Raw genomic sequence first — 25,882 nt, forward strand, 5'->3', positions numbered from 1 at the left:
GGAGTGGTGGGGGGCGGGGGGCGGGGGGGGGTCAGAAAAAATTATACATATGGGGTATATTGTGCACATAAAATATAAGAATATAAAATTCATAAAAGATTCTTGCCTAGTCTATCCCTAGTCTCTAAAATGCACTGCCTTAGCACAGAGTGAACATTCAAAGAGTGTTTGATGAATTGGGTAAATGAATGGATCAGAAGTGGAAGCGAAAAAGTGGAATGAAGGTTGAGTTATAAGTTTTCCGGCACATTCAGTCTCTTGTATAACTAAGTGTAATTGCAATTCTTTAGAATTGGTATCATTTCCTGGGAAAATGTTTGCTGGGAGGGATTTAACTCCATATTTAAATACATAACTCTAAATATGTACACTGTGGATTTCCTCTAAGGCCAAAAGAAGGATGTTATACAAGTAATTATAGATCACGCTAGACTGTAATCATCGAGATAAAGAAAAGAGAGCTCCATCTTTTTTTTTTTTTTTTGAGAGCTCCATCTTAAAAAAGGTAAGAGCATTTATCTGCTCCAACCTTCAGTTTTGCTTAGTGAAATTAGAATAGGGTAACTTCTTTTATCTTGCCCCACTACCCTCCCATTTTTGTATTTTGTGCCCACTTGTCTCCATCATGGATCCACATGGTTGATGGACTCTGCAATTTTTGGAGCCAAGGTTGGCATATTTACCTATGGTACACTGGATTTATATCCTTGATTTTAGGCAATTTCCAGCTATTTTCCCCTTTTATTTCCCATGCAACCTCTACCTTGCAAATGTATTTAAAAAAGAAAAAAAAAACCCAAGGAAATGCCTTTTTTGTGTGCATGCCAATATGTTTTGTTTTCTTAGGATGTGAGCAGATATAAAAATTTGATTTCTGCTTTAAGTATTTCACCTAATCCTGAGTGCTCTTATGATTGGAAGAATACATTTCAGAAATAAATGGAATATTTGTTTCAAGAATGTAGAGCTACATGGACTCAATCTTAAGATTATTTCTAAAAATCACTGCCACAAGATGCTATAATAATAAAAAAGAACAACATTAAAGATCACCCAGTAGACTAGGTTTGTCTTTTCAATAAGAGGAATAATAGGGTAAAAGAGTACTGAGTCACCTAACTTAATAGAAACATCACATACCCGGGGCGCCTGGGTGGCGCAGTCGGTTAAGCGTCCGACTTCAGCCAGGTCACGATCTCGCGGTCCGTGAGTTCGAGCCCCGCGTCGGGCTCTGGGCTGATGGCTCAGAGCCTGGAGCCTGTTTCCGACTCTGTGTCTCCCTCTCTCTGCCCCTCCCCCGTTCATGCTCTGTCTCTCTCTGTCCCAAAAATAAATAAACGTTGAAAAAAAAAATTAAAAAAAAAAAAGAAACATCACATACCCAAGAGAAGAAAAGGTGAGAGGCTTTGAAGGGGACAAGTAAAAATACTGGTTTTCTACTTGGATGCTCTTTCCCAGTCTGATTTCTCTATTTAAAAATTTATCTCACCTGCGATCGTTTTTGTTTTGTTTTGTTTTAACCACCTCTTTCCTAACTCGCCTTCTTCCAGTGTTCTTTTCTCCATGTCTATGCTTTTCTCTTTATTGTACACAGAACTAGACTACCATAACCATGATTCAGCTTCGGGCTCCTGATTGGAACTGGATTATCCCCAGGTGCTCAGTTCAAATGCCTGAGCAGAGAATCTGACTATACAGCCTGTCTCCTACATTGCTGAGCAGCTTAGGAATTTCCTGGTCTGGTGCCCTGTGACCCTGTGAGAACAGTGTTAGCTGTTTAAGTCCTGGCTACTACCTCAGAGACAGAGGCTCTGGGTGGGGATTTTTCCCTTGGAAGACAGAATAGTGGGACCAGGGATCTGAGCCTTGGTCTGCCTGGTCCAGATGGCTGTCATCTCATTGACTGTATATTGCCTGATTTGAAATCTTTCTTCATTGGGCTTTATTCAAAAGGAAGTTCATGAAATATATTTAGCCTAGCATAGTGTTTCAGGCTATGGATTTGGGGTCATAACCTATGTCTGTCTCTTTGTGGCTTTGGTCAGAGTTTTTATATCTTGACAGTCCTTCATATCAGGGCTAATTTTTTTTTTTCATAGGGTCCTTACAAAGTTAATGAGATAATGTTGGTATAGTAGGTAATATAGTGCCTTTCACGTACTAAAAACTCAATACATGATGGCTGTCTCCACCAGCAGCAGCAGCTGTGGAAATAGGCAGTCTGTCTCTCAAAATTATACCGTGGTAATGTTCTTGGTTAGCAGTGTCCTTACTGTTAAAATGAGTTATCCAGATGTATCTTAGTTACATAATTCAAATATGTCTGTCAGTGTTATTTTAAGTCTTTTGCTATGATGTAGAGTTGTCAGAATCACTAATTAGAAGAAGCCTATGAAAGTTTTTGAATCTGTTCGCATCGATAGGTGTTCTCTTAAATAACGTTTGCAGTCTTAATAGCTACACATAATGTCAAAAGAAGCATGTAGTTGCTCTCTTTGTAACAAGTGTCTTCCATGGCCTAGCTCAAACACTTGGAACATAGTGGAACATAGCGCATGAAGCAGGGAATACCGTTTTCTACGTAAACCTTTCCAGGCATTTCGTGGTGGGGAGCTAACATTGTCTTCCTTGAGACATCATATAGACTTTTTCAGTCTCAAACAGGCTTGCTTTCAAATTCTGATATGAAATATGGCATATGAATTTCCTGGAGCACGTATGTTCCAAATAGAAAAATAAAAACCACACTCTAGAAAGCACAAGGAAACACCAAAAATAAGATAGTGGGGGAGGCAAAGTTGAAAATACTGCATTTAAAGGGATAATCTGCATACGGTGTTCTCGACAGCCAAATTCTGGGCCTCCAGGAGCCTGCCTGTCCTGTCAGAGGCAGACAATAGGCCGGGAAAAGTGGGAGGATGGGGAGAGAGCAGCGCATTCATCTGGCATAATCTTGGAAAGGAGCAAACTTCTAACCATTAGTTAAGATGTTGTTTTGTCTCATCTGCTGATGTCACCAAGAAAGATCTTATTTAAAAAAAAGATCCTATTTCTTTCTAGAGTTTAAATCTCTGCATTACTTGGACCTCTGTTGAGAGGGTTTGCTAGTTGGATCCCCTGAGACATTTTGAGCTAGTCTAACAGGTGTAAAGGGTCCCGGAGAAAAAGTAGGTGAGCTGCTTTCTGGATGAGTCCCTACTTTTCAACTGTAACTCCAGTCCCTTTCTCTTCCAGTGAGTTGAAGCTGGGGTTGCATGACAAATTTGTGACAGTCTCGCCTTGCTGCACAGAGCACAGTCCATGGGCCAGCAGTTTGAGCATCACCTGAGAGCTTGTTTATAATTGTTATAATCAAAGCCACGCTAGACTGGCTGAGTCGGATTCTGCATTTTAACAGAAGCCCTGGGTGATTGTTTGCCTATTAAAGTTTGAGAAGACTGGTCTAGAAACTCACGGGCCTGCACAGTGTGGAATTGAACTTCTGTTCTTAATTCCATCGCTGATTTACATTTTGGAAAGATCACTTACTGTTTTTCAAGACTCTCCATTTTTTCCCCCCTCCATAAAATAAAAATAGTTATCATCTTCCTTGGCAAAGCCTTGTGAGCTGGATGAGATAGACTGTCAAGTGCCGTATGTGGTGAAGGGAGTTGAAGTCCTGTTATTTAACGTAAGAAGGACTGAGCTCTTGAGGGGAAGGCTGGCAATTGCGTGAACACTGGACTGTCAGAAAAAATTCACTTATTTTGCTGCAAAAGATAAGGGATGTGGAGATGATAAAGGTGACTTCTGCTTCCAATGTGAGATAGACCAGCGGTCTTTGGCGGCAGTCTTTTTCCTTGCTCCTTCTACAGTCTGGTTAAAATAAGACAAATAATCTAATATCTCTTAATATGGAATTATAATTTAGAAAATTATTTACATGAAAACATGGAAGGGAGAATTTATTTTAAAGTTTATTCATTTTTGAGAGAGAGCGTGCAGGGGAAGGTCAGGGAGAGAGGGGGACAGAGGATCTGAAGCGTGCTCTGTGCTGACAGCAGAGACCCTGATGCGGGGTTTGAACCCACGAACCGCGAGATCATGCCCTGAGGTGAAGTTGGGCGCTCAACCGACTGAGCCACCCGGGTGCCCCTGAAAGGGAGATTTTAAGCATTACTTTATGCAGTAGCCCCTTCGAGGCACAGGATGAACACACCAGCACTACTCACCTGTGCTCTGGGGTCAGGTGTAAGTTGTATTTTGTTGTGCTTATACCTGTTGTGTCTTTAGTTGTCCTGTGAACCCTGTTTATCATCTGCTTCCATTATTATTGGCTGTTCATCTTATGGCCCCGTGAAGACCCAAGCACCAGCCATTAGTGGCAGGAAAAACAAGACAGAGCTCCCAGCTGGGTCACGGGAGGGGATGGATCATAGGTTTGTCCCCTGAGTATTTAGCGATATGCTGTACATCTCTCAGATTATGACCCAAAAGAGCCAATAGAGATATTTTCTTGACTCTTAATGTCACCATTTGTTATTGTATTGTCCTTATGCTTGTGGGCAATTCTGGAATCTGGTTCTTAGAGGTCAGATGCACATCTAATCTTTCGGTTTCAGGTTTCCTCTGAGAAGGGGGTGCTGGATGGCTGGGAGGTGAGAGCACAGCAGGAACATTCACCTGTCAGGTTCCCCCTTGCCCCAACAGTTTTAGCCTTATCTGAGCACACTTGCAGCTTCCTATTACCTCAGTTTCTAAGTGAATTCAAATAGAGAGTGTCTTTTGAACATTATTTGGTCATATTTTAGGGGAATTCTGTATTAACTTTCGGTAATCCCAACAGGTCCGCTTTACCTGTGGGTTTATTTCTGGAGGATCAAGTTGCACACGCATCGCACACACATGCACACCCCCCCTACATACCTACAGACCACACACAGACCCCACACATCACACCCATACCACACCCCCCATTCTACACACTTACACAACACACTGCACACATCACATACCACATACATGCTACCCACGCACAGACACCACATCCATAATGCACACACATACACACCCATATGCTCACGATTAATGCCCCCAAATTTCAGTCAGGGAAAGGAATGTGTGTGGGGAAGAAAGATAATTCCTGACATTTTAACATAAAGATGAAATATATCTATATAAATATATTAAATCATGATAAAACTATCCAAAGGCAGCCCTGTTTATTTTTCATTTAGGGAATGTACTTTATACCACCTTATTCTAAGTTTCTAAAGTTATTTTTAGCTTTACCTGTTTCCTATCTTTTGAATTAGATATGTGGTCTTAACATAATCATTTTACCCTGACTTAATTACGAAGTAATGTACTAGTCACAAGTAATTTTATTTTCAATCACCATCCTTAATAGTACAACTGAGGTGCTTCATGAACACAGAGAAATTTAAAGAAACCATTTTATTTTCTTTGTTATATACTTATTTGGTTTACTTCCCGAAGTTTGTTAAATAGATAGTACTTAAATCCTGTGGCATTGAAAGCTGTGTGTTTAGGCTTCATTCAAAGTGGAGTCTCACTTGCCTTGCTGTAGAAAAAAGGACATATAAAAACTGTCGTATCCTTGTATGTCTGAAATGCCCCAGGGTCCTCAATCCTAATGTCCCCTCTGAGAGTCTGATATCTGTTAATTTAGTTTTCTTGAGACTTTCTAGTATCTACAGCTTAACTACAGGACTGTTACCATGCTTAGTATTCCTGCTGTGCAAGTATCGTCAGTTATCAGGACAATCTCCTAAAAACCTACTTTCTCAGAGTTTTATTGATATATATTCCACATACCATATAATTCATGTATAAAAATGGTTCAGTGGTTTTTTCGTATATTTATAGAGCTGGACAACCATCTCCACAATTGAATTTGACAATATTTTCAATACCACACACACACACACACACACACACACACACACCTATACACATTGGCTATCGTTCCCCATTTCTGCCTGTCGCTTCCCCAGCCCCATGCAGCCACTAAATCTACTTTCTGTTTCTATGGATTTGCCTGTTCTGACATTTCATGTAAATGGGACACAGTGTGTGGTCTTTTGTGACTGACTTCTTTTAGTTAGCAGAATGTTTTCAAGGTTCACCTATATTGTAATATGTATCAGTACTTCGTTGCTTTCAGTTACGGAATAATATTCCATTGTGTGCGTATACCACATTTGGTTTATCCATTCATCAGTTGATGAACATTTAAGCTGTTCCCACCTTTTGTCTATGATGAATTGTACTGCTATGAACAGTTGGTACAAGTTTGTGTTAGCATGCCGTTTTTATTCTCTTGAGTATATACCTGGGAGTGGAATTGTCGGGTCATATGGTAACTCTTTGTTTAGCTTTTGAGGAAGTGCCAAACCTTTTCCTAAAGTGATGACTTTGTTTTATATCCTTACCAGTAATGTATAAGGGTTTCAGCTTCTCCGCATCCTTTTCTACACTTACTTTGTCTTTTTGATTTTAGTCATCCTGGCAGGTGCGAGGTTAGTATCTCATTGTGGTTGTGATTTGGATTCTCTGTAATGACTAATGATGCTGAGCATCTTTTCATGTGCTTATTGAGAAAAACTCACTTTTGATGTCTGCACACAGTCTGAAGCCAGAAGTTCTAATTGTGTTCAAATGCAGTTTTGAATATTTCCCCCCTTTTTGGAGTCTGCTTTGGTAGAGAGCAAAGAGGTTTACTGACCGTTACTTGATGTCAGTTGCAAAGTTAGTTCAACATCTTTACCCTCCATTTTATGAAAAAACATTGGCAACACCTTGTGGTGGCTTTCTGGTAGTAGATGAGGAAAAGTTATTGCTTAAAGATGTCTAATCTTACAAAAATAAACTGTAAAGTAAATCAATTTTGCTTGATTTTGAAGCTCCTATATTAATATTGTATGCTTTTCTCTACCCTTTGGAGAGGCCTCTTTTGTTTCGGTTCTTCCTAATGCCATACCTTTGATATGGCCCTCTATCAAGCTTATTCTCAGAGTAAGATGTGAAACACCTAGAGACTAAAAAGTACATTGTGGACAAAGAAATCTTGCTGTGTGTCTTTCCCAAAATTATTTTCAGGGAATGAAGGAATAAAGGACCAAAGTTCTTAGTGGGTATTAAAGCAATATCCAGAGATGAAGATTTTCTTTGGGTAACCTATATCATTTGGGGTCCTTTCAGTTGTGTGTGATTGATAACTACACTGACAGTTGCTTAACGAAGGCAATGTATTGGCTTCAGAACTGCAAGGGCTCCAGTAGAGTGACCAAGATCCGTATTTCAGCTGTATCCTATAGATTGGCTCAATTCTCACGATTCTTGGGGTGATCTGTGGAAGCCTCCAGCTCATATTATCACATGTTTAGGAAAACAAGAGAGATTGATTCCCTGATATCCCACCCAAGTCTCAGAACTGAGTCTTCCTGGCCCCAGTTGTTCTGACCTGAGACATCTGCTTATCCCTGAATCAATGACTCTGGCCAGTATGTGGAACTGTCATTGACTTAGCCTAGTTCATGTGGTCCCCCACTAGATCCCATGCAGAGTCACGTCACTGGAAGCATTTGGGCTGAGGTTAGCAAGTTGTGGTTAAGAAGGGGGGTGGAGGTATGTGGCAGCATGAGAAATGATCATTATCTGCTCAAAGCCACATATCACATGGGGATTCCTTCTCTCAAAGGGCAGTTTTAGGAAGGACATTAAAAACTTATCAGGAGCGATGGTTCTCAAGCTTTAGATTATATATTAGTTTGCTAGAGTTTGCTTGTCCCGTCAGTGTATTTTAGAAGCAGATAACTTGTTTCACAGATTCACAGATGGAGAGAGGAATTTTGCCACAGGATGAATCATTCTCTGAGTCTCACCAATACCACATTTAGATGCTATTTGGATTAGATTTTGGACTTAGAATTGATGTTGGAATGGGTTAAGACTCTTGGAGATGTTGGGCTTGGGTGACTGCGTTTTGCATGTGAGAAGGACATGAATTTGGAGGGAGCTAGATGGTGGACTATCACGAGTTCCAAAATTTCTATGTTGAAATTCTAGTTCGAAAGTATCTTAGAATGTGCCCTTCTTAGAAATGAGGTTGTTGCAGATTTAATTAGTTAAGATGAGGTCAGGAGGGAGAGCCCCGAATCCAATGTGACCGACATCCTTCTAAAAGGAGGAAATTTGGACACAGAGACATACACAGAGGGAAAACACCCCATGAAGACTGGAATTCTGCCACAAGCCGAGGAACTGACAGAATCTAGGAGAGAGGCCTGGAACAGAGCCTTCCCTACTGCCTTCGAAGGGAACATGGCGCTGTCATTACAAAGTACCATAAACTGAATGACTTAGACAACAAAAATTTATTGTCTCATAGTTCTGGAAGTTAGAAGTGCGAGATCAAGTGTCAGCAGGGCCTGGTGTTCAGACCACAATGTCTCATGTTCTCAATTTGATTTCAGCTGGGTTTATTGTTATTGCTTTTTAAAAAATTTTTATTTTAATAGAGGAAACAAAGGTGTCTGAAGATGACGAAATGGAGAGACTCTACAAATCGTTGGAGCAAGCTAGTCTCTCTCCTCTCGGGGACCGACGGCCTTCAACCAAAAAGGAGCTGAGAAAGTCCTTTGTGAAGCGATGTAAGAATCCATCCATAAATGAGAAACTTCACAAAATCCGAACCTTGAACAGCACATTGAAGGTAAAAAATTTCAGATTGTGGATAAACTCTGGGTGTGGGGCAAGGAATGGCTGCTTCTGCAGAGATTCATGCCCACCGGTGTGTGTGTTTGGGTGGAGGGGAGGGCAGTAAAAGTAACTATAATCTCTGTAGGTTGGGATGACCTTTGGCCTCCTTAAAGTACTAGAACGTTTGCACAGTAGCACCAAATGCACTTTTCTACAATAGGCCTTGATTTTTACATTCACTTTGGTATAAAAGTTCAAATGTCAAGCTCCTAGAAGATAAGGACCATGTGTAATTTTCTTTGTACCCTTTACTTAGCACAGTAAATGTTGATGAAGGCTTGGGATAGTCAACTTGTGAGAATAAACAGTGAGATTCATAAGATTTTGGAATTTCATTGGATTCATTAAAGAGTGCCATTCTTCTTCTCTCCTACTTCCAGAAGAAAATATCTAGATTTCAGATAGAGCCAAGACTTCATGATTCTCAGACGTAGGCTCTGGAGTGAAGAAACACGTGAGAGACAGGCAATGGAAAAGGTACACTCGATGGTAATAGACAAGCAAGTGTTTTCACAATGGGAATGAGGCACAGGGCGCAAAACGTACTGAGGCTATTTCCAGGTCCTCTTCAACTAAAATGGTTCTTCACAACAAAAGCATCCTGCTTTCACATGTAGATTATAGCATGAACAGGAGGAGGCCAGGAGACTTTGTAAAATAGTCCCAAATTAGCAGAAGATTTATAGATGCTGAAAAGCCTTGATAGATTCTGCAGTTTCATTCTGGGTTGTATATGTCCTTTTGCATCAAGAATTTGAGTCTCTTTCCAGGAAGAAACAGCAATCAAAAGCCAAGGCTACAAAGAAACGGCTGAGGGACTCTTCGTCAGATGTCCCTGTTAGTAGAATAGCTAAGCATCCTAAGAGGCTGCAAAAATGAGGCTGAAAAAGAAAAGGAGGAGGAGTATTTTAATTATACAAAGAAAAACAAAGTGTAGAGAAATTCTCTAACGTTTAATGATAGACATTAGCAGCACTCCTTTCAGAGCCAAAAATGTTCTATTCCATGGTATGTCTGAAATTGATAAACATGTTTGGTCATTCAGTGTAGTATTTTACGATCTTATTTGTGATAACTGATGTGAGTGAATACATTTTTCATTAGACCAATATTTCCTGAATCTTACTGTGTACCAGGCTCTATTCTTGGGCACTGGGACCGCTGAGTGCACCACACTGGATGGTGGAACAGAGAGGAAAATAGAATGCGGTCTGCTGAGCGGTGTAGCTGATACAAGCTTGGGTGCTTTGGTAGCCCCAGAGGAGGGACATGGCTGCCTATCTGAAGCCATTAGGGACAAAGTCATGAAGATGCTGACAACTGGTCCGTGAGTAAGAGATGAAGAATATTAGGGTTACAAGGAAGGACATTCATGGAGGAGGAAATGTATGTCAATGGATGATATATTGCAGTCCATGTTGGGAGAAACAAGGAACATGTTAAGGAGAGGATGGACAGTTCAGGCCATTTCTAATTTTTTTTTTTCAACGTTTATTTATTTTGGGGACAGAGAGAGACAGAGCATGAACGGGGGAGGGGCAGAGAGAGAGGGAGACACAGAATCGGAAACAGGCTCCAGGCTCTGAGCCATCAGCCCAGAGCCTGACGCGGGGCTCGAACTCACGGACCGCGAGATCGTGACCTGGCTGAAGTCGGACGCTTAACCGACTGCGCCACCCAGGCGCCCCGATTCAGGCCATTTCTAGAAGGAGAAAGACTATGGTCTTAGCAGAATAGCTAAGAACAGAATAGCAACTCAGGACTCTAGATGGTCACAGGACCATGCCCTGACCTGGCCACAGGGAGGCCAGGTTTGTACAAAGAATTCAAAGCTTTTATTGGCCCATAATATGATTCTCTGTGACCTCTTGCTCTCCATGCACTGTGGCCGTGGAATTTATGAATTCAGCTTTTTCTTTTCTCCCTGTGTATTAGTTCTCTATTGTGAGGTAACAACCCCAAATTTACCAACTACAGACAATGAACATTTGTCTTTTCACAGTTCCTGTGGGTCAGGAATCTTGGCGTGGAGCTAGGTGTTTCTCTTCCAGGTCTCTCACAGACTGCAGTCCCGGCATCAGCCGGGACTTTGTTCGTTCCTCCATTGGGGAAGGTGTGATCCTAGGCTCTATCTATCATGTGGTTGTTGGCAGGATCCAGTCCCTTGCATGTTGTTGGACTGAGGTCCCAGCTGCTCACACATTTCCTTGCTCTGTGGACATACGGTAGCTTCCCAAATGGAAGTTGGCTTTCCCCAGAGTGAGTAAGACAGGAACAGTGAGTGAGCAAGATGGATCAGTCCTGTCTCAGCTGTGACACCACATCACAGTTACAGGGCACTGTGCATTAGGAGCATAAAACTTTGGTATAAAAGTCAGCCCGTGTTCAAGGAGGGGAGAATTACGTAAGGGTGGGAATGCCAGGAAGGCAAGGAGCACAGGGGGCCATCTCGGGGGCGTCTACCACACCCATGTGAACATCTGTTGTCTCTGTACACTGCTGGAAAGGATCCCTTTCCACAGGATCCCTTAGGCCTCACAAAAATGTAATGCTAGGCTGCGGAAACATAATCCATGTTATACGGTCCTCCTGTGAACCTCATCATGAGGGGGAAGTCATGCTGATGTGGAAATTGGCCTTTTGGGGAAAAAAAGCACATCGGCCTATTGACTGGAGAAAGATCGTTCAGTACATGTATGATTATTCATGTCAAAAGTCTTTAAGACTTACTTTAGCTATTTTTAATCGAATCACATTTCATTATAATTGTTTTAAAATTCAGAGCGGTTGAGGGGAACAGGAGAGATGCCTGGAAGGGGCCACAGTACAGCTTCTCAGGTCACCTTCTGACCTCAGTGGTGGCTTGGTTACAAGATATGTCCATTTCGTGGTAATTCATCAAGCACAAGCCTTTTTATATGAGTGCTTTTCTGTACATATTACATTGTAATATAAATGTGATTTGAAAAATACTTCAGGGGCGCCTGGGTGGCGCAGTCGGTTAAGCGTCCGACTTCAGCCAGGTCACGATCTCGCGGTCCGTGAGTTCGAGCCCCGCGTTGGGCTCTGGGCTGATTCAGAGCCTGGAGCCTGTTTCCGATTCTGTGTCTCCCTCTCTCTCTGACCCTCCCCCGTTCATGCTCTGTCTCTCTCTGTCCCAAAAATAAATAAAAAACGTGGAAAAAAATTTAAAAAAAAAAAAGAAAAATACTTCAAAGATGCGGTGTGGACAAACACACCGTTTCATACATAAACAAGGAAACTTCTAACAATAATGTTTATGTTAGTGATAGGCACATTCCATAAATAAAGAAAAATCCCTGCACTGGGATTGTATTGGAACAAATTCTCTTCATGGGAATTCTTCCAGGATGTTGAATGAACTATCATGTCATATACTAAATGTAGATCTTTAGGAAGTTGTGATAACTCAACATCCATTGACTTTTGGCTAAACATGTCTTTATTTTAAAATGAACGATTAATGGGTCTGCCTGGAACTTTCTCTCAGGGTTATTCTGGTCTGTGTCCAAAGAGAAACGAACCCTCCTTTCCTCAACTGCTCTGGTAGAAGTCATTTCCAGCGCTTAGTTCTTGACTATTTGGAGTGAAAAAGGAAAGTATAGCATTGTCTCTTTCATGGTATTATCTGGAAGCCCTGCCAGACCCGGCCTGCCTACCAGAAGACCAGGAGGATGTCGTAAAGGTAGTTCAAAGCGTCCGGTGGGCCTCCTGCACCACAGCAGGGAGAAGCAGGGCCAGTGCACCATGCTGCTGACTGAGTGCTGGGCGAGGAAGCAGTTCAGAGGCTTTTTTTGTTTTATTAATTTCCTTCCTTTCTATTCTCGTCTACAGTAATTTCTTTTTATCCATAAAAGAACACAGACTTGAGCCAAATGGTAAGAAACTTGAACTGCTTAGAGCTGAGCACTATATGAGAAGTGTCAGGCCAAAGTTGAAGAGACCCTTTCCTGAAACCTTTGATCACATTTAGAGGGGTGGTTTATTCATTTTGCCTTAAGAGAATCAATTCTTCACATTGTGTTACTCTGCAAAGATCTTCGTTCTTTTGGTAAAATATTAGGATCTCTCTCTGAAGTGGATGTCACAATTTTTTTGTGTGTGGAAGAAACTAGAGATTTAAAAATTTCTTACGGAGTTTTAAGTTTTCATTCCCGTATAGTTAACATAAAGGGTTATATCAGTTTCAGGTGTACAATATAGTGTTTCAGCACTTTTGTACCACACCCGCTGCTCATCATGAGAAGTGGACTCTTTAAACTCCATCACCTGTTTCACCCCAGATGTCAAAATTTAGGGACAAAATAAAACTCCTTAAATAACTTCATATGAATAGCACTATTGTGATACCAAAGGAAGAAAGCTTATTTATTTTTATTTTTATTTTAGAGGGGAAGATTGTTACCTGAATGTAGGTGTTGAGAACTCAGAGGGAAGAGAGAAAACTCCCTTGGCCTTGCTTAACTTTCTACCACCAATCTTTTCTAGTTATCCACTCGTCTACCCTGCCTTCCCTCTGCTTCTGGTTCACGGTCAACCTGCTTGTTATCACTCCTTGGTTACTTTACCACTACACAATTTTTCTTTCCTTCCTGGAATCCATATATATATATATATATATATATATATATATATATATATATATATATATATTTTAACCTCAACCTCCATCTGTCACCACATTATTGCTCTCTTGATTCAGAATTCTAAATCTTACCACTCAGACTAGTATGTACATAGTACTTTATTGGAGATCCACATTTCAAGAAAACAGGAAAAAAAAAAAAGAAGCAAAATGTAATAAAATGCCCCAAGTAAAACATAAGTTAAAGTGTGAAGAACAAATAATACATTTTTGTGCCAATGTTTGTGATCATCTAAAACCATATCCCTCATTTGGATCGAATAAATGCTACCAGTTCTAGAATCTCTAAAACTTATATGCAAATGTATAGATATAAATATCTATATATTTATATGTAAACAAATAGGACGTATGTAATAAATAATATGCATATAAAATACATACATGTAAACATTTTTGTTTGTTTATGGAGAGGATTTCCTTAGGCTCTAAATAGAGTTCACGATATAAAAAAGATTTAAAAGCAGAGGCGCCTGGGTAGCTCAGTCATTTAAACATCCAACTCTCGGGGTGCCTGGGTGGCGCAGTCGGTTAAGCGTCCGACTTCAGCCAGGTCACGATCTCGCGGTCCGTGAGTTCGAGCCCCGCGTCGGGCTCTGGGCTGATGGCTCAGAGCCTGGAGCCTGTTTCCGATTCTGTGTCTCCCTCTCTCTCTGCCCCTCCCCCGTTCATGCTCTGTCGCTCTCTGTCCCAAAAATAAATAAACGTTGAAAAAAAAAATTTAAACATCCAACTCTTGATTTTGGCTCAGATCACGATTTGTGCTTGGTGAGTTTGAGCCCCGTGCTGTGCTCTGTGCTGACGGTGCAAAGCCTACTTGGAACTCTCTCTTTCTCTCTGCCCTTCCTCTGTGCTCTCTCTTCTCTCTCTCTCTCTCAAAATAATAGACATTAAAAAAAGAGATTTAAAAGCAAATGGGTAATTATTCATTCACATTTTATTTCATACATTCTTTCTTTTTCCAGCAAGCATTTAGTGAATGTCTACCACGTATGAACCGTTCTTTGATGCACTTGGGGTCTCACAGTGGGCATACGAGACAAAAATCCCTTTCCTTAAGAAGCTTATGTTTAGGTAGAGGAGAAAATAAAAATAACTAAGTAAATAAATCAATTTTATAGTACGCTAAATGATGATAGATTTGATAGAGAATAGAAGTGGGGGTGAGGAATGCTGATGGATTGATTTTTAATTAGGAAAGGCATGAAAAGCCTTTTTGAAAGATGAAATTTGAGTGAAATCTGAAAAGAAGGGAGTGAGTCTTGAGGCTATCTGAGGCAGAATGTTACAGGCAAAGAACAAAAATGCAAGTGCCTTGGTCCGGGAATGCCTAGTAGGCTTAAGGAAGAGCAAGGAGGTCGTTTGGCTGGAGTGTTTTGGGGGGCTGGAGCACGGAGAAAACAGCTCAGAGGGGCAATGGGGGATTCCATCACATAGTGCCTTAGTGCCACTGCTAATACCTTAACTTCAACTCAGTGAGATAGGAAGCCTTTGGAAGGTTCTGAACACAGCTGTGCTGTAGTTTGACGTATTTGGAAAGTAGAGCTCCGGATTTGCTGGTGGACTGGCAGTGAGAGAAGGAGTCAAGGGTGACTCCAGTGTTTGGCCTGAGCCACTGGAAATGTGGAATTGCCATTGGGTGCTTTGCAAAAGGCCATGGCGGGAAGAGGTTTCAATGAGTACTGGAAATTGGGGTGGGTGGGACACTTAGAGAATAATAGGAGCCTCGTTTTGGATGTGTTACATTTGAGATGCCCCGTTCACGTCCAGGTGGAGCTGCAGAAGAGGGGGTGTAGACAAGCAAGTCTGAAGTTCAGGGGAGAGATTAGGCTTGCAAAATAAATTTGTGACCCTTAGTGCATAGGGAGAATGGGAGACATGAGATTACCAAGAATGTGGATGTACATACAGAGGCAGCTAAAGGCTGAGATTCTAGAGCTCTCTAATCTTAAGAGATTGGACTAGAATGAGGAATCAGCAATAGAGATTTAGAATAAATGGCCATTTTGGGGATGAGAAAAATGTGTCACAGAAATGACGCGATGAAAGTGTTTAAGAAGGAGGAGCCAATAGTTTTAGATGCTGTTGGTAAGTAAGTTAATGATAGTTACTGGATTTAGCAACATGGAGGTCATTGATGGCCTGAGCAAGAGGAGTTCGGGTTGAACCGTGATGGGCGTGGTTCTATGAGAGAATGGGCAAGGGGACATTGGAGACAAGGTGAGGAGTAGAGCCTTTGCTGGAGCAGGGATGTGGGCTTGAGAAGGCTTTGAAGATGGGAGAGGTAACGGCACATATGATGACCAAGTAGATAGAGATGGGAAGTTAATGAGTCACAGGGAAGAGGGGAGAATTGCCAGAGTGGGTTTCTTGAGTATGAGGGAGTGGGTGACAGTGCACAAGTGGAGACTGGCCTTTGCTAGGAGCACAGATATTTTATCCAAAAGAACAGGAAGCAAGGCAGGGATGTGCTTGTGTTGATATAGGGAGTGGGCAGTAGGAACTTGGGAGAAGTGTTCTTTTGATTGTTTCCATTTCCTCAAAAAAAAAAAAATAGAAAACAAGGTCTTCAGCTGCAAAGGAGGATGGGGGAGGGAAGGAGATTTGGGAAGAGATGGAAGGTTTTGAAATAGTAATTTGGGAAATTGGGAGAAAAAAGGGGTAGGAAAATCTGACTAGTGGATAGTAGTGAAAGGCACTTAGTGGCACTGGTCATAAATTTGAACTACAACCCCTGATTCTGGTTGTGAATTTTTAGCTACACGCATGGTGGCCTGGGGATAGGCAGAAAGATTGGTTTAAAATAAACATGTATTGACTGTCTCCCTGGCACTTGGCATTGTGTTACGTGCAAGACACACGGGAATGAATAAAATGTCGATTTTCTTAAGAAGCTTTAGAATACGGGGTGCGTGGGTGGCTCAGTCGGTTAAGTGTCTGACTTCTGCTCAGGTCATGATCTCACAGTTCGTGAATTTGAGCCCCGCATTGGACTCTGTGCTGATAGCTCGGAGCCTGGAGCCTGCTTCGGATTCTGTGTCTCCCCATCTCTCAGCCCCTCCCCCACTCATGCTCCGTCTCTCTCTGTCTCTCAAAAATAAAAAAAACACTTAAAAAAATTAAAAAAGAAGCTTAAGAGTAGGTGGCATGACAGATCCATGAACATCTAAGTATAACATGTTAAGTTCTAAGCATTGGAAGGCATGAGAGCATAAATAAAGCTTCTCAGTGCATTTAGGGGTTCAGAGAAGATTTTCTGGAGAACAGGATGCCTGAAGTGAGTATAGATTTATGAGTTATAGTAAAATCCGGTAAAGAAAGATTGGAAACTGTTCCATGTGAAGGCAACTCCAGGAAGTAGAGTTCACCAGAAGAAAGATATGGAAGGTCCTGCCTGTGGCACAACATCGCGGAGTGTGGACTGGCATCGTGCGGGGCAGGGGGGGGGGGGCGGGAATGCACATCAACACAGAGCAGGAAATGAGAAGGGCGTGGGGATCAACAGATAGAGCTCAAATCCTTAGGACTTTGGACATGAAGGAGGACCATTCAGAGGACTCGGCATTCTGGGTGGATGTCCTGCACGGCTCGTGGAGGGTGGATTTAAAGTGAGGATTAGGGGCAGGGACACATCAGGTGTGATGAATTGGATTAGGATTATGGTCAGATGGATGGTGGAAACAAGAATAGATTTGAGATAAAATTGTCAGGACTAAGCGACCGTTCTTGAACGTGGAGGCTGTTACACCTCATTTTTCTCTCATTCCTTGGCTACAGAACACTCTCTTCACCTGACCCAGGCATTTCAGACGTGTGTGTTACTGGGTACAGAGGAGGCAGGGTAAAACAATACAGATAGATCGTTTGTTCCATTAGTATCATCGGAACACATACTGTTTTGATGGGAGGCTAGTAGTCTTTTCTTTGAACAAAAAGGTAGCTTATATATTTATTCAGTGTGTGTTAACTAAATACATGCACATGAGTTATTAAAAATGAAGGTAATTTAATAAAGATATATTTTGTGCCATCTTGTGTCTTAGGGAACGTACTACATCCCAGTTTTACTTAGTGAAGTTTGGGTGGTCAATGAAATGATTATACAGTTGTAAGTTGTAGAAGAAATAATGGTCACTCTGAGATAGAAACATTACTGAGGTGTGGAATAAGGGTCGGTGAGGGAAAATCCATGTGGAAGATCCTGGCTACGTTCTTCTACTGGCCCTTGGGTGGGAGAACTTAACGTTTTCTTGGCAAATGTATGCAAATGAATGTCCTGTCATATCTCTTAGGCTTCCGGATTAGAATATTAATGTGTAAAAACACTTTGATAATTTTATGGCGAATGTATATGTGTATTTGTAAAAGATTTGAAGAGGGTTTATTGAAATTAAAATACTCACTACATCTCCCCACCCCCCTCCTTTTTTTTTTTTTTTTTTTCCTTCTTGGACAGTGTAAAGAACATGACCTGGCCATGATTAACCAGTTGCTGGACGATCCGAAGTTGACAGCCAGAAAATACAGGGAGTGGAAGTTGATGAACACCCTACTGATCCAGGATATCTATCAGCAGCAGCGGGCCCCCACGTCTGCCCACGAGGGCACCCCCCAGGGACTCGAGAAACCACCTTCCTCTGCCCATGTTGGAAATTCTATCTGAGAACAAGCCAATATTCTCTCCCCTTTTATCGTACCCCGAGCAGCTCTTCAAGATGTTGCGAGAGCTCTCCTTAAAAGGAAAACTGAAACCAATTCCTCAAGCAGTGGCTACTCCTCTAAAGACGCGACTTAGGTGAGGACCTACTGTGTTGGCAACAGGAGCCCTCCTTCCGGTGGCAGTGCTTACATGGAGACTGGAGGGATTGAGCTCAGTTGAACAAACACCATGTCCCTCCTAGGAGCTCATGGTTATGCTAGGCTTTAGGTGGGATGTGAGAAATGTGTATTCTGTTCTTTGCCCTCAAGAGAACGATAGCGGGACGAAGATTCTAATGGACAAAGATCACGTTCTACCAAGGATAATTATTCATAGAAGTGTTGTGTTTTCCAAAAGAAGAATGTAAGGATGTACATATTCCACTGGGTTGGGTAGTTGAATTCTTCGAATCATTTATGTTTTGAGTGGAGGAATGTGTTTTATGGCAGCAACTGGAACGAGACAGTTGTGGTGTTGTGGAACCAAAATCTCTTGCCTTTGGTCCAGAATGGTGGTGCCTTTTCCGTGAGCTGAGAAATACTTCAGAGCGAGTGGTGTGTGGGAGAGCCCGTGGAGGAGGTGTGCCCTATCTTCCCACTCTCTCAAAGGACAGCTTGATGTTTCCACACTCTACCCAGGTGGGGGGGATCTGATTAAAGTTTCCTTTCCACAGAGCAGCTACAGAAATACGTTTTATTACACTTCAAGACCTCCACTCCCTCCTAGCCTTTCTAAACCACTGTAGGAGATAGAAATAAGTCCAGCAGGGAATGTTTGCTGCGTTCGTCCCTGGGTGTGGTGCCTCTGCACAGTGTCAATTTATGTCCAGTTTCCCCAGGATCAAGATTGACAAGACGATTCTGGTGTCTGAATGGTTTTGATATCCTGACTCCAGAAAACCCAATGAAAACAACAGAAGAGTTAAAATATGATTATTTTATTTTTGTATGTTTATGTCTCACTTTGGGTCCTCTGTGAATAGCTCTCTATAATGTTTGTTATTTAAGTATATTTATAGAAGGTCAAATTACTAGTGTTGTAAAAGATGGTAATTATACATTTTGCTCAATGTATATTCTCTAAGTATATACTTTTTTGCTTGAGAAAGTAGGAATACTGTTGATTCACTGGAGTTATTATGTTGCACTATGCTGGATGAGGAATGCTCAGGATATCTTGTGGGATAAATACGGAGGCATGCGTTAATAATCTTCCATTTTCTGGCTTCTTTCTCTTTCTCTCCCTCTCTTTCTCAACCCAGAGTGCTCAGATTTCTCTATCTGTGGTCAGGCATTCTTTTAACCAGAAAAGGATCTTCATCTTAGGTTATTTCTTGTAGTGAATAAACTTTGTAAGCTTTATGCCATTTATGCCCACAAGCCCTAAACCAAATGAAACACAGCTAATATGGTGTTTTGTCTAAGGTCTAATAGAAATTTTGGGGTCTGTTAAAGAGAACTCGTTTTATTACTAATTACTAATCATGAATATTTCTCATAAGAATAACCACAACCCAGCAAAAACCCAGTTTGGCCTTACCCCTAGCAAATGGTCAGGCTAACACAGTGTGCTTTATAGAGTCAAAGTGTGGCTTGACATTCAAGTGGAAATAACCGTCTTTTTTAATCTGCAAACTAGATGGAAATAGTTGTTGAATATTTCCTCAAGCTTTACTCAGAAGTGTTAATACTTTGTAAACAACAACAATCCTCGTATTAAGAAAGAAAAAAAACAGGAAACAAGTCAGAGTACTAGAAGCTTTTGTAAGATAAAAGATTATGTCAGTCCCTATGGCCCAGTAAACATTTAAGGGGACCTATCCCAAGTGGAGTGTGCTGGGCCAAGGACTCCCCGGAAGAGGGGGCCTGGCCCCGGTGAATGTTCTGTTGGCCCCAGCTCTGGATGCAACCATACAGGTCCTCAGATTAGACCCCGAAGCTCCTGCTTTGAGAGGTCAGTGCTTTACTGTCTTTACTCTGGGAATCATCACTGATTATTTCTACAATTAGCAGCTATTAGAAGGTTAATTGTTTAGGATTCACAGTGTAAACAGATTGTTGAGAGAAGGAGACATAATAATGGACATAATAATTAATAATTCCACCTTCTTTCCTTTGGCTTGAAATACTAACCTATAAACTTCAAAACAATTTTTCTAAATTGAGGTGCCCCAGAAGCTTTTGGCCCGGGCTTGTGAATACACCTCAGTGCTTTACTTTGGCTTTGGCTTTTCATGAATACACGCTTAGGTGACCGTGTAGGGTAAATTCCTTAGGAGCACTCCAAATTAAAGGCAAAAGAGGTCCATGAGATTTCTGAATTAAACCTTTCAGTTACTTTTCAAAGTCAGGTTAGTCTAGAAGCTTTGGCTTTGTTAAAGCACATACTGTGCAGAATGTCCCCCAATGAAAGTGAGTTCCAGCTGCCCCGTCCTGCCCCCTCTCTTCTAGACCAGGCTCACCTTCTGGTTAGTGTTTCACCCTCTGAAAACACTTCCACTCTGCATTGCTTTGTGTTAGGAAGTAAGGGGCTGCCTCTGTGAGGTCCCAGCTTCAGCTGTGGCCACTAAGAGGAAGTGGAGGGTAGTGGGAAGTGACAGGAAGAATGGGTGACACTTTCCCTGACACTCAATTTAGGAATAACTCAGCCTTGTTGTTGTTGTTGTTGTTGTTTCAAAGGATATTAGGAAAACTGGATTACTTCAGTTTATTCCTGAGGGTTAGGTCATCTCTGAAATGGATTTTGGGTAGTTTCATGGGGTTCACAGGGTAACTCTTTTGCCCATTCCTGTAGATGTAGGGTCTGAAGGCTGTGAAATGACCCAGAGCCATGCCAACTCAGGAAGCAGAGAACCTGAGTGTAATCAGGTCCAAACCTGTGGCACCTGCTGTGGATTAGGATCTGGATGGGACTCCTCTTCGGGGTTGTGTGGAGGACCATTTCTCTCTACTGTTAGCCTGTAGACCCAAACTAGTGCCTGATAGGATACCTCCGTGGCTGGAACATTGCAGCACGCGCTGAGTCAAATGGTCCCACACTTGAAGGGCGTCTATTACTTTTAATAAGTCTTTGTTCCGGCACAATCTCAGCTTGGCATCAAAGACCTAAGAAGAATCATAAGGTATATATTACTGCCAAGACTCCCAGAAGCCTAAGAAAGATTATGTTTGGAGTCAGATTTCAGTGTGAAACCCAAGCCTTATATTTACGTAGCACTTTGTTGTTTGCACGTATGCGTGTTTCAGGCTTCCGTCCCTTTCCCTCCCCAGTGGTCTTGGTGGGATGGCTGTGGATGATCACTCCTCCTTTTTTGACAGGGAGGAAAGAAACTCCTCCCATTTCTCTCATTCTTCTCTCTCCCGGTTCCTTGCGCAGTCACTGTTGGGCCCCAGCCCTGTGACGTGCAGTGTGCATGCATTGCCGGGGTGGCCGGGGTGGCCGGGGTGGCCGGGGTGGCTTTTGTGAAGTCATCGGCTGGGAGCCTGAGGGGAGGCTCTTTTACTTGAGCACGGTCTCTTCCCCAGGGCCGAGGGGCTGCCCTTCCTGCAGCAACCGACTGCTGGGTTGACCATGAGTTGGGGTGTGACCCAATCACTGTGCTTCCTTTTCCTTCCTTCTGTAACTTCCATGCTTGTTGGGTGCTGTGAGATCCGTGGATGAAAGAGGTGGTTGAAGAAATGGAGATCATTTGTTTTCCTCTAAAAGCCAGTCGGAGATGGAGTCTGGTGACTCGGGGTTAGGCCCTCAGCCTTCCTCTCCCAATTTCTTCTCCTGCAGCATTTTGATACAAAGCCATGCAGAAGATGTGGGTAATTTAGGCCCAGAGGATGCCCATCCAAAACAGGCCAGTGTGTTAAAAATAACCGATAACTGGGGCGCCTGGGTGGCGCAGTCGGTTAAGCGTCCGACTTCAGCCAGGTCACGATCTCGCGGTTCGTGAGTTCGAGCCCCGCGTCGGGCTCTGGGCTGATGGCTCAGAGCCTGGAGCCTGTTTCCGATTCTGTGTCTCCCTCTCTCTCTGCCCCTCCCTGTTCATGCTCTGTCTCTCTCTGTCCCAAAAATAAATAAATGTTGAAAAAAAATTAAAAAAAAAATAACCGATAACTTTTGGTTCGTTTTAGGGTATATCTCTTCTTCAGTCTATTAGAATATGATATTTGAGAGTCCAATTTATTTTCCTTCTAATTTTTTGTGTACTTACCTCGCAAGAGAAATCGAGTCTTAGAAATGTCAGGTGGCCGCCCTGCTAGGGTTTTGTAATATGTAATGAAAAAGGAAAGCCCCTGAAACTGATTTTTAACAACCCATATGAAGCGGGTTAGGGAGCAGGAATAATTCCAGCCGTCACAGAAAGCTCCTCTCTCTGAACAGGATTTTGACAGCTCTGTGTTCTTCTAGGTTGTGAGACAGGAAGCAGTTTCCCTGCTTCCTCTGCACATTTTTACTCTTCCCCAATTCTACCATAGACCACAGAAGACATTGAAAATGATTCTCCGTTAAAAAACAAAGTTTGTCCGTATCTCTTCCTGTGAGACTTAACTGCACTATATTGATATTTCTTCATGTTGCGTCCAAAGGGGAAGCATGCCCCGTGGACACATTTAGCATCCCATAATAAAAACCAGAATTTTTAGTCACCGTAGACTTTAATGTCCTTGCATGATGGGGATGTGACTGTTAGCGCTGCATGGTGTTTGGGGCAAGATGATAATGTGGAAATGACACCTTCAATGTCATTGTGCTTTCGTTCTCTGTCACCTATCCTCTTTGAACAGAAAAAAAGAGGCACGGCTCATTTCTTCTGCTTTGTTTTTTAAGAGTGACTTGTAAGATACGAATAAAAACAAGAGAAAATATATCTAGTAAAATGACATGGAAAAAATACCGAAATCTACTACTGTGTTCATTTTCTGCCCTGCTTGTGATGCTTCCTCCAAGAACAAGCTCCCCTGGAAGGGTTTGAGGACTGGGCTTTTAGTTTCTGTAAAGGTTATAGTGCCCTCTGGTGGCCATCATAAGAACAACTGATTCTAGACTATTCTTATTTTCAAAGCATTTAATTGTGTTGGAAAGTCTGTTTCAGTAATAACAGATGTGGTTATTCTCCAATGGTCCTTACCTTACAGGCTTGTTAGTAAAAATACATATTTTTTCAAAATTGTTGGTCCACAAAATTTGACTTGCACGTTACATTGTTAGGCACTCACACTTTATTCAGAGAATTTTTAAAATTTGCAGATCATAAAAATTAAGACCTGTGGCACATATGTTCCCTAAAACATGTAAGCTGTTTTTGGGAGAAATGAACAAATATTGAAATAGCATAATAAATTGCCTTTAGTTTGGATCACTGAAGGGAGGAAGTTCACCTGCGTTGGAACTGGATTCACACATCTTTAATTGCTGTCTACACAAAGGGTTATTCCCCCCCCCCCCGCCCCCGCTTTCCCAGTTCTCACTTCGCATGTTCAGCCCTACCCTCTGTTTTCTCCATTGGGCTACCACCAATTATGTGTAGGCTCCCACATAGAAGTGGGAAAAATTATTCTAGACCAAAGGGATGAGCAAAAGGCATATGTACGGTGTGTTCCTGATTTCTAGAACAATCTTATAGTTTTCTATTGCTGCTGTAACAGATTACAAATTTAGCAGCTTCAAAGAATGTGTTTTCTTATGGTTCTGGAGGTCAGATTTTAGCTTTCTTGGGCTAAAATCAAGGTGTTGGCAACACTATGTTTCTCTGGAGGCCCAGGGGAGAATACATTCCCTTCCCTCTTCAGGTCCCCCACATTCTTTGCTCCTTGGCTCCCTTCGTCCATCTCCAAAGTCAGCAATATCGTATCTCTGTGCACACTTCTTCCTAGTCACCTGCTTCTAAGGACCCTTGTGATTACATTGGGTCCATTTGATTGATCCAGGAGACTCTTTCCATTTTAATCCCAGCTGATTAGCAATGTGACTTCAATCTGCAACCTTGATTCCCCCTTTGGGGTGCACACACAATTTCCAGTGATTAGGAGATGACCCTTGTTCTGCCTACTGCAATCCATTTTCAAATAGCCTGCGTAGTCCCATCAATTTCTGAACCATTGATTTCTCCCAGAAATTCTAGATTTCCAAGTTTTAAGCACAGGCATGAAAGTTCTTTGTCATACTATGCGACTTGAATTTGATTTCATCAAAATATGTTCACATAAGAAAGGTAATTCCATCTTTATGAGGAGAAAACAAAAGTCTTAGGTTTTAAAAAAAAAAATGTTTCTTTAGGGGCACCTGGTGGCTCAGTCAGTTGAGCCTCTGACTTTGGCTCAGGTCATGATCTTGTGGTCTGTGAGTTCAAGCCCCGTGTCGGGCTCTGTGCTGACAGCTCAGAGCCTGGAGCCTGCTTCGGATTCTGTGTCTCCCTCTCTCTCTGACCCTCCCCCGTTCATGCTCTGTCTCTCTCTCAAAAATAAATAAACATTAAAAAAGTGTTTTTTTATGTTTATTTTTGAGAGAGAGAGAGAGACTGAGCACTAGTTGGGGGGGTGGGGGTGGGCAGAGAGAGAGACAATTCAAAGCAGGCTCCAGGCTCCGAGCTGTTGGCACAGAGCCTGACGTGGGGCTCGAACTCATGGACCCGAACCGTGAGACATGACCTGAGCTGAAGTTGGCGGCTTAACCAACTGAGCCATCCAGGGGTCCCAGCCTGCCCCCGCCCCCCCGACAAAGTCTTAGCTTTTAAAATCACATGTACCCAGATGTAACAGGTAACAGTATTTTAACAATCAGATCAGGGTTTAATAATGCCTGCATTTAAGACAAAGCATTAGTCACTTTCAAGCAACAAGAATCATAAAGCAAAGGATATCTAGACTTCATATTCTTGGGTTTGTGAGCTGCCCTGTGCCATGTCAGACTGACCGAGGGCTTGGCCAAGTCACAGGATAAAGAGACTCTTGTGAGTGCAGATGTTCAAACGTATTTTTGATGTTCAAATGTTCTGACAAGCATAGAGTTTTTAGAGGTCCTGGCCCTTGTAAATCACAATCTGACCATTATATTCATCTTTTCTCTTAAACAAACAACCAAATGAACAAACAAGGAAACCTGTATTTATAGGTAATTCTAGGATGCTGGTCTGTTAGTTTTTCTAGTCATATGTTTTAGGAAGTAATAAACACTCTACCAACACTGAAATCTCCACTCTGTCTTGGCAATTCTGTCTAGAGTGGGAGGTGTAGAGAAGGGACAAAATTCCCAGGAAAACAGCGTGCTTGGGTATTTAGCTAGTTATTATCCTAATGCCAGAGGTTATTGTTGTGGACGCAGCGGATGCCTGCCCAGGACCCTTCACCTGGCCAGATCTTTCCTCCCCCAGTTGCTATGAGGTTTTGTAGCTAACAGCATCCCCCATTTCCAGAGAACTGTTCTCAGCTCAATGAGAGCTGCCTAAGCCAGGAGGTTCTTTTCCCCATCCCCAACCGGGGTGGCCCTGGCCCATGACTAGCTGGGGCCAGCTGGCAGCACTTAACAGTCATCAGCAAGGTAGTCAGAATTACTGTCATGGGCAGCAAGGTCAGAATGACAGCCTGGGACTGGTGCTGACCAGATCTTTGGAGATTGCTGATAGAAAATGGCTTCTCTATAGAAGAGACAAGATATACAGGAAGCCGACAATATACAGTATGTATATTTTCAAAGGAAATTGGATATGGGACCTAACTTGTTGCTGATTCTTAGGAACCATCCCCAAATATTATGGCCACTGTGTT

At 42.2% G+C, this 25,882-nt stretch overlaps 2 protein-coding genes across 13 annotated transcripts in view; one reads left to right on the forward strand and one right to left on the reverse strand.

Moving 5' to 3' along the window:
• IPCEF1 (interaction protein for cytohesin exchange factors 1) overlaps positions 1-19,867 on the forward strand; it is a 180,835-nt gene extending 160,968 nt beyond the window's left edge. For all 12 annotated transcript variants that reach the window (XM_047101507.1, XM_047101505.1, XM_047101504.1 and 9 more), the window contains 2 exons: positions 8,523-8,716; positions 17,886-19,867. In XM_047101507.1, coding sequence (XP_046957463.1) covers positions 8,523-8,716; positions 17,886-18,092 — 401 coding nt within the window. In that variant the 3' untranslated portion in view covers positions 18,093-19,867. The remainder of the gene's footprint in view (positions 1-8,522; positions 8,717-17,885) is intronic.
• The window catches only part of OPRM1 (opioid receptor mu 1), a 169,873-nt gene that overhangs the window by 53,068 nt on the left and 90,923 nt on the right, over positions 1-25,882 (reverse strand). The window lies entirely within an intron of this gene.

The sequence above is a fragment of the Lynx rufus genome, unplaced genomic scaffold (assembly GCF_022079265.1).
Source record: "Lynx rufus isolate CCGP_SWC_20201006 ecotype Redwood Valley unplaced genomic scaffold, mLynRuf1.p SCAF_6, whole genome shotgun sequence".
Classification (NCBI taxonomy): domain Eukaryota; kingdom Metazoa; phylum Chordata; class Mammalia; order Carnivora; family Felidae; genus Lynx; species Lynx rufus.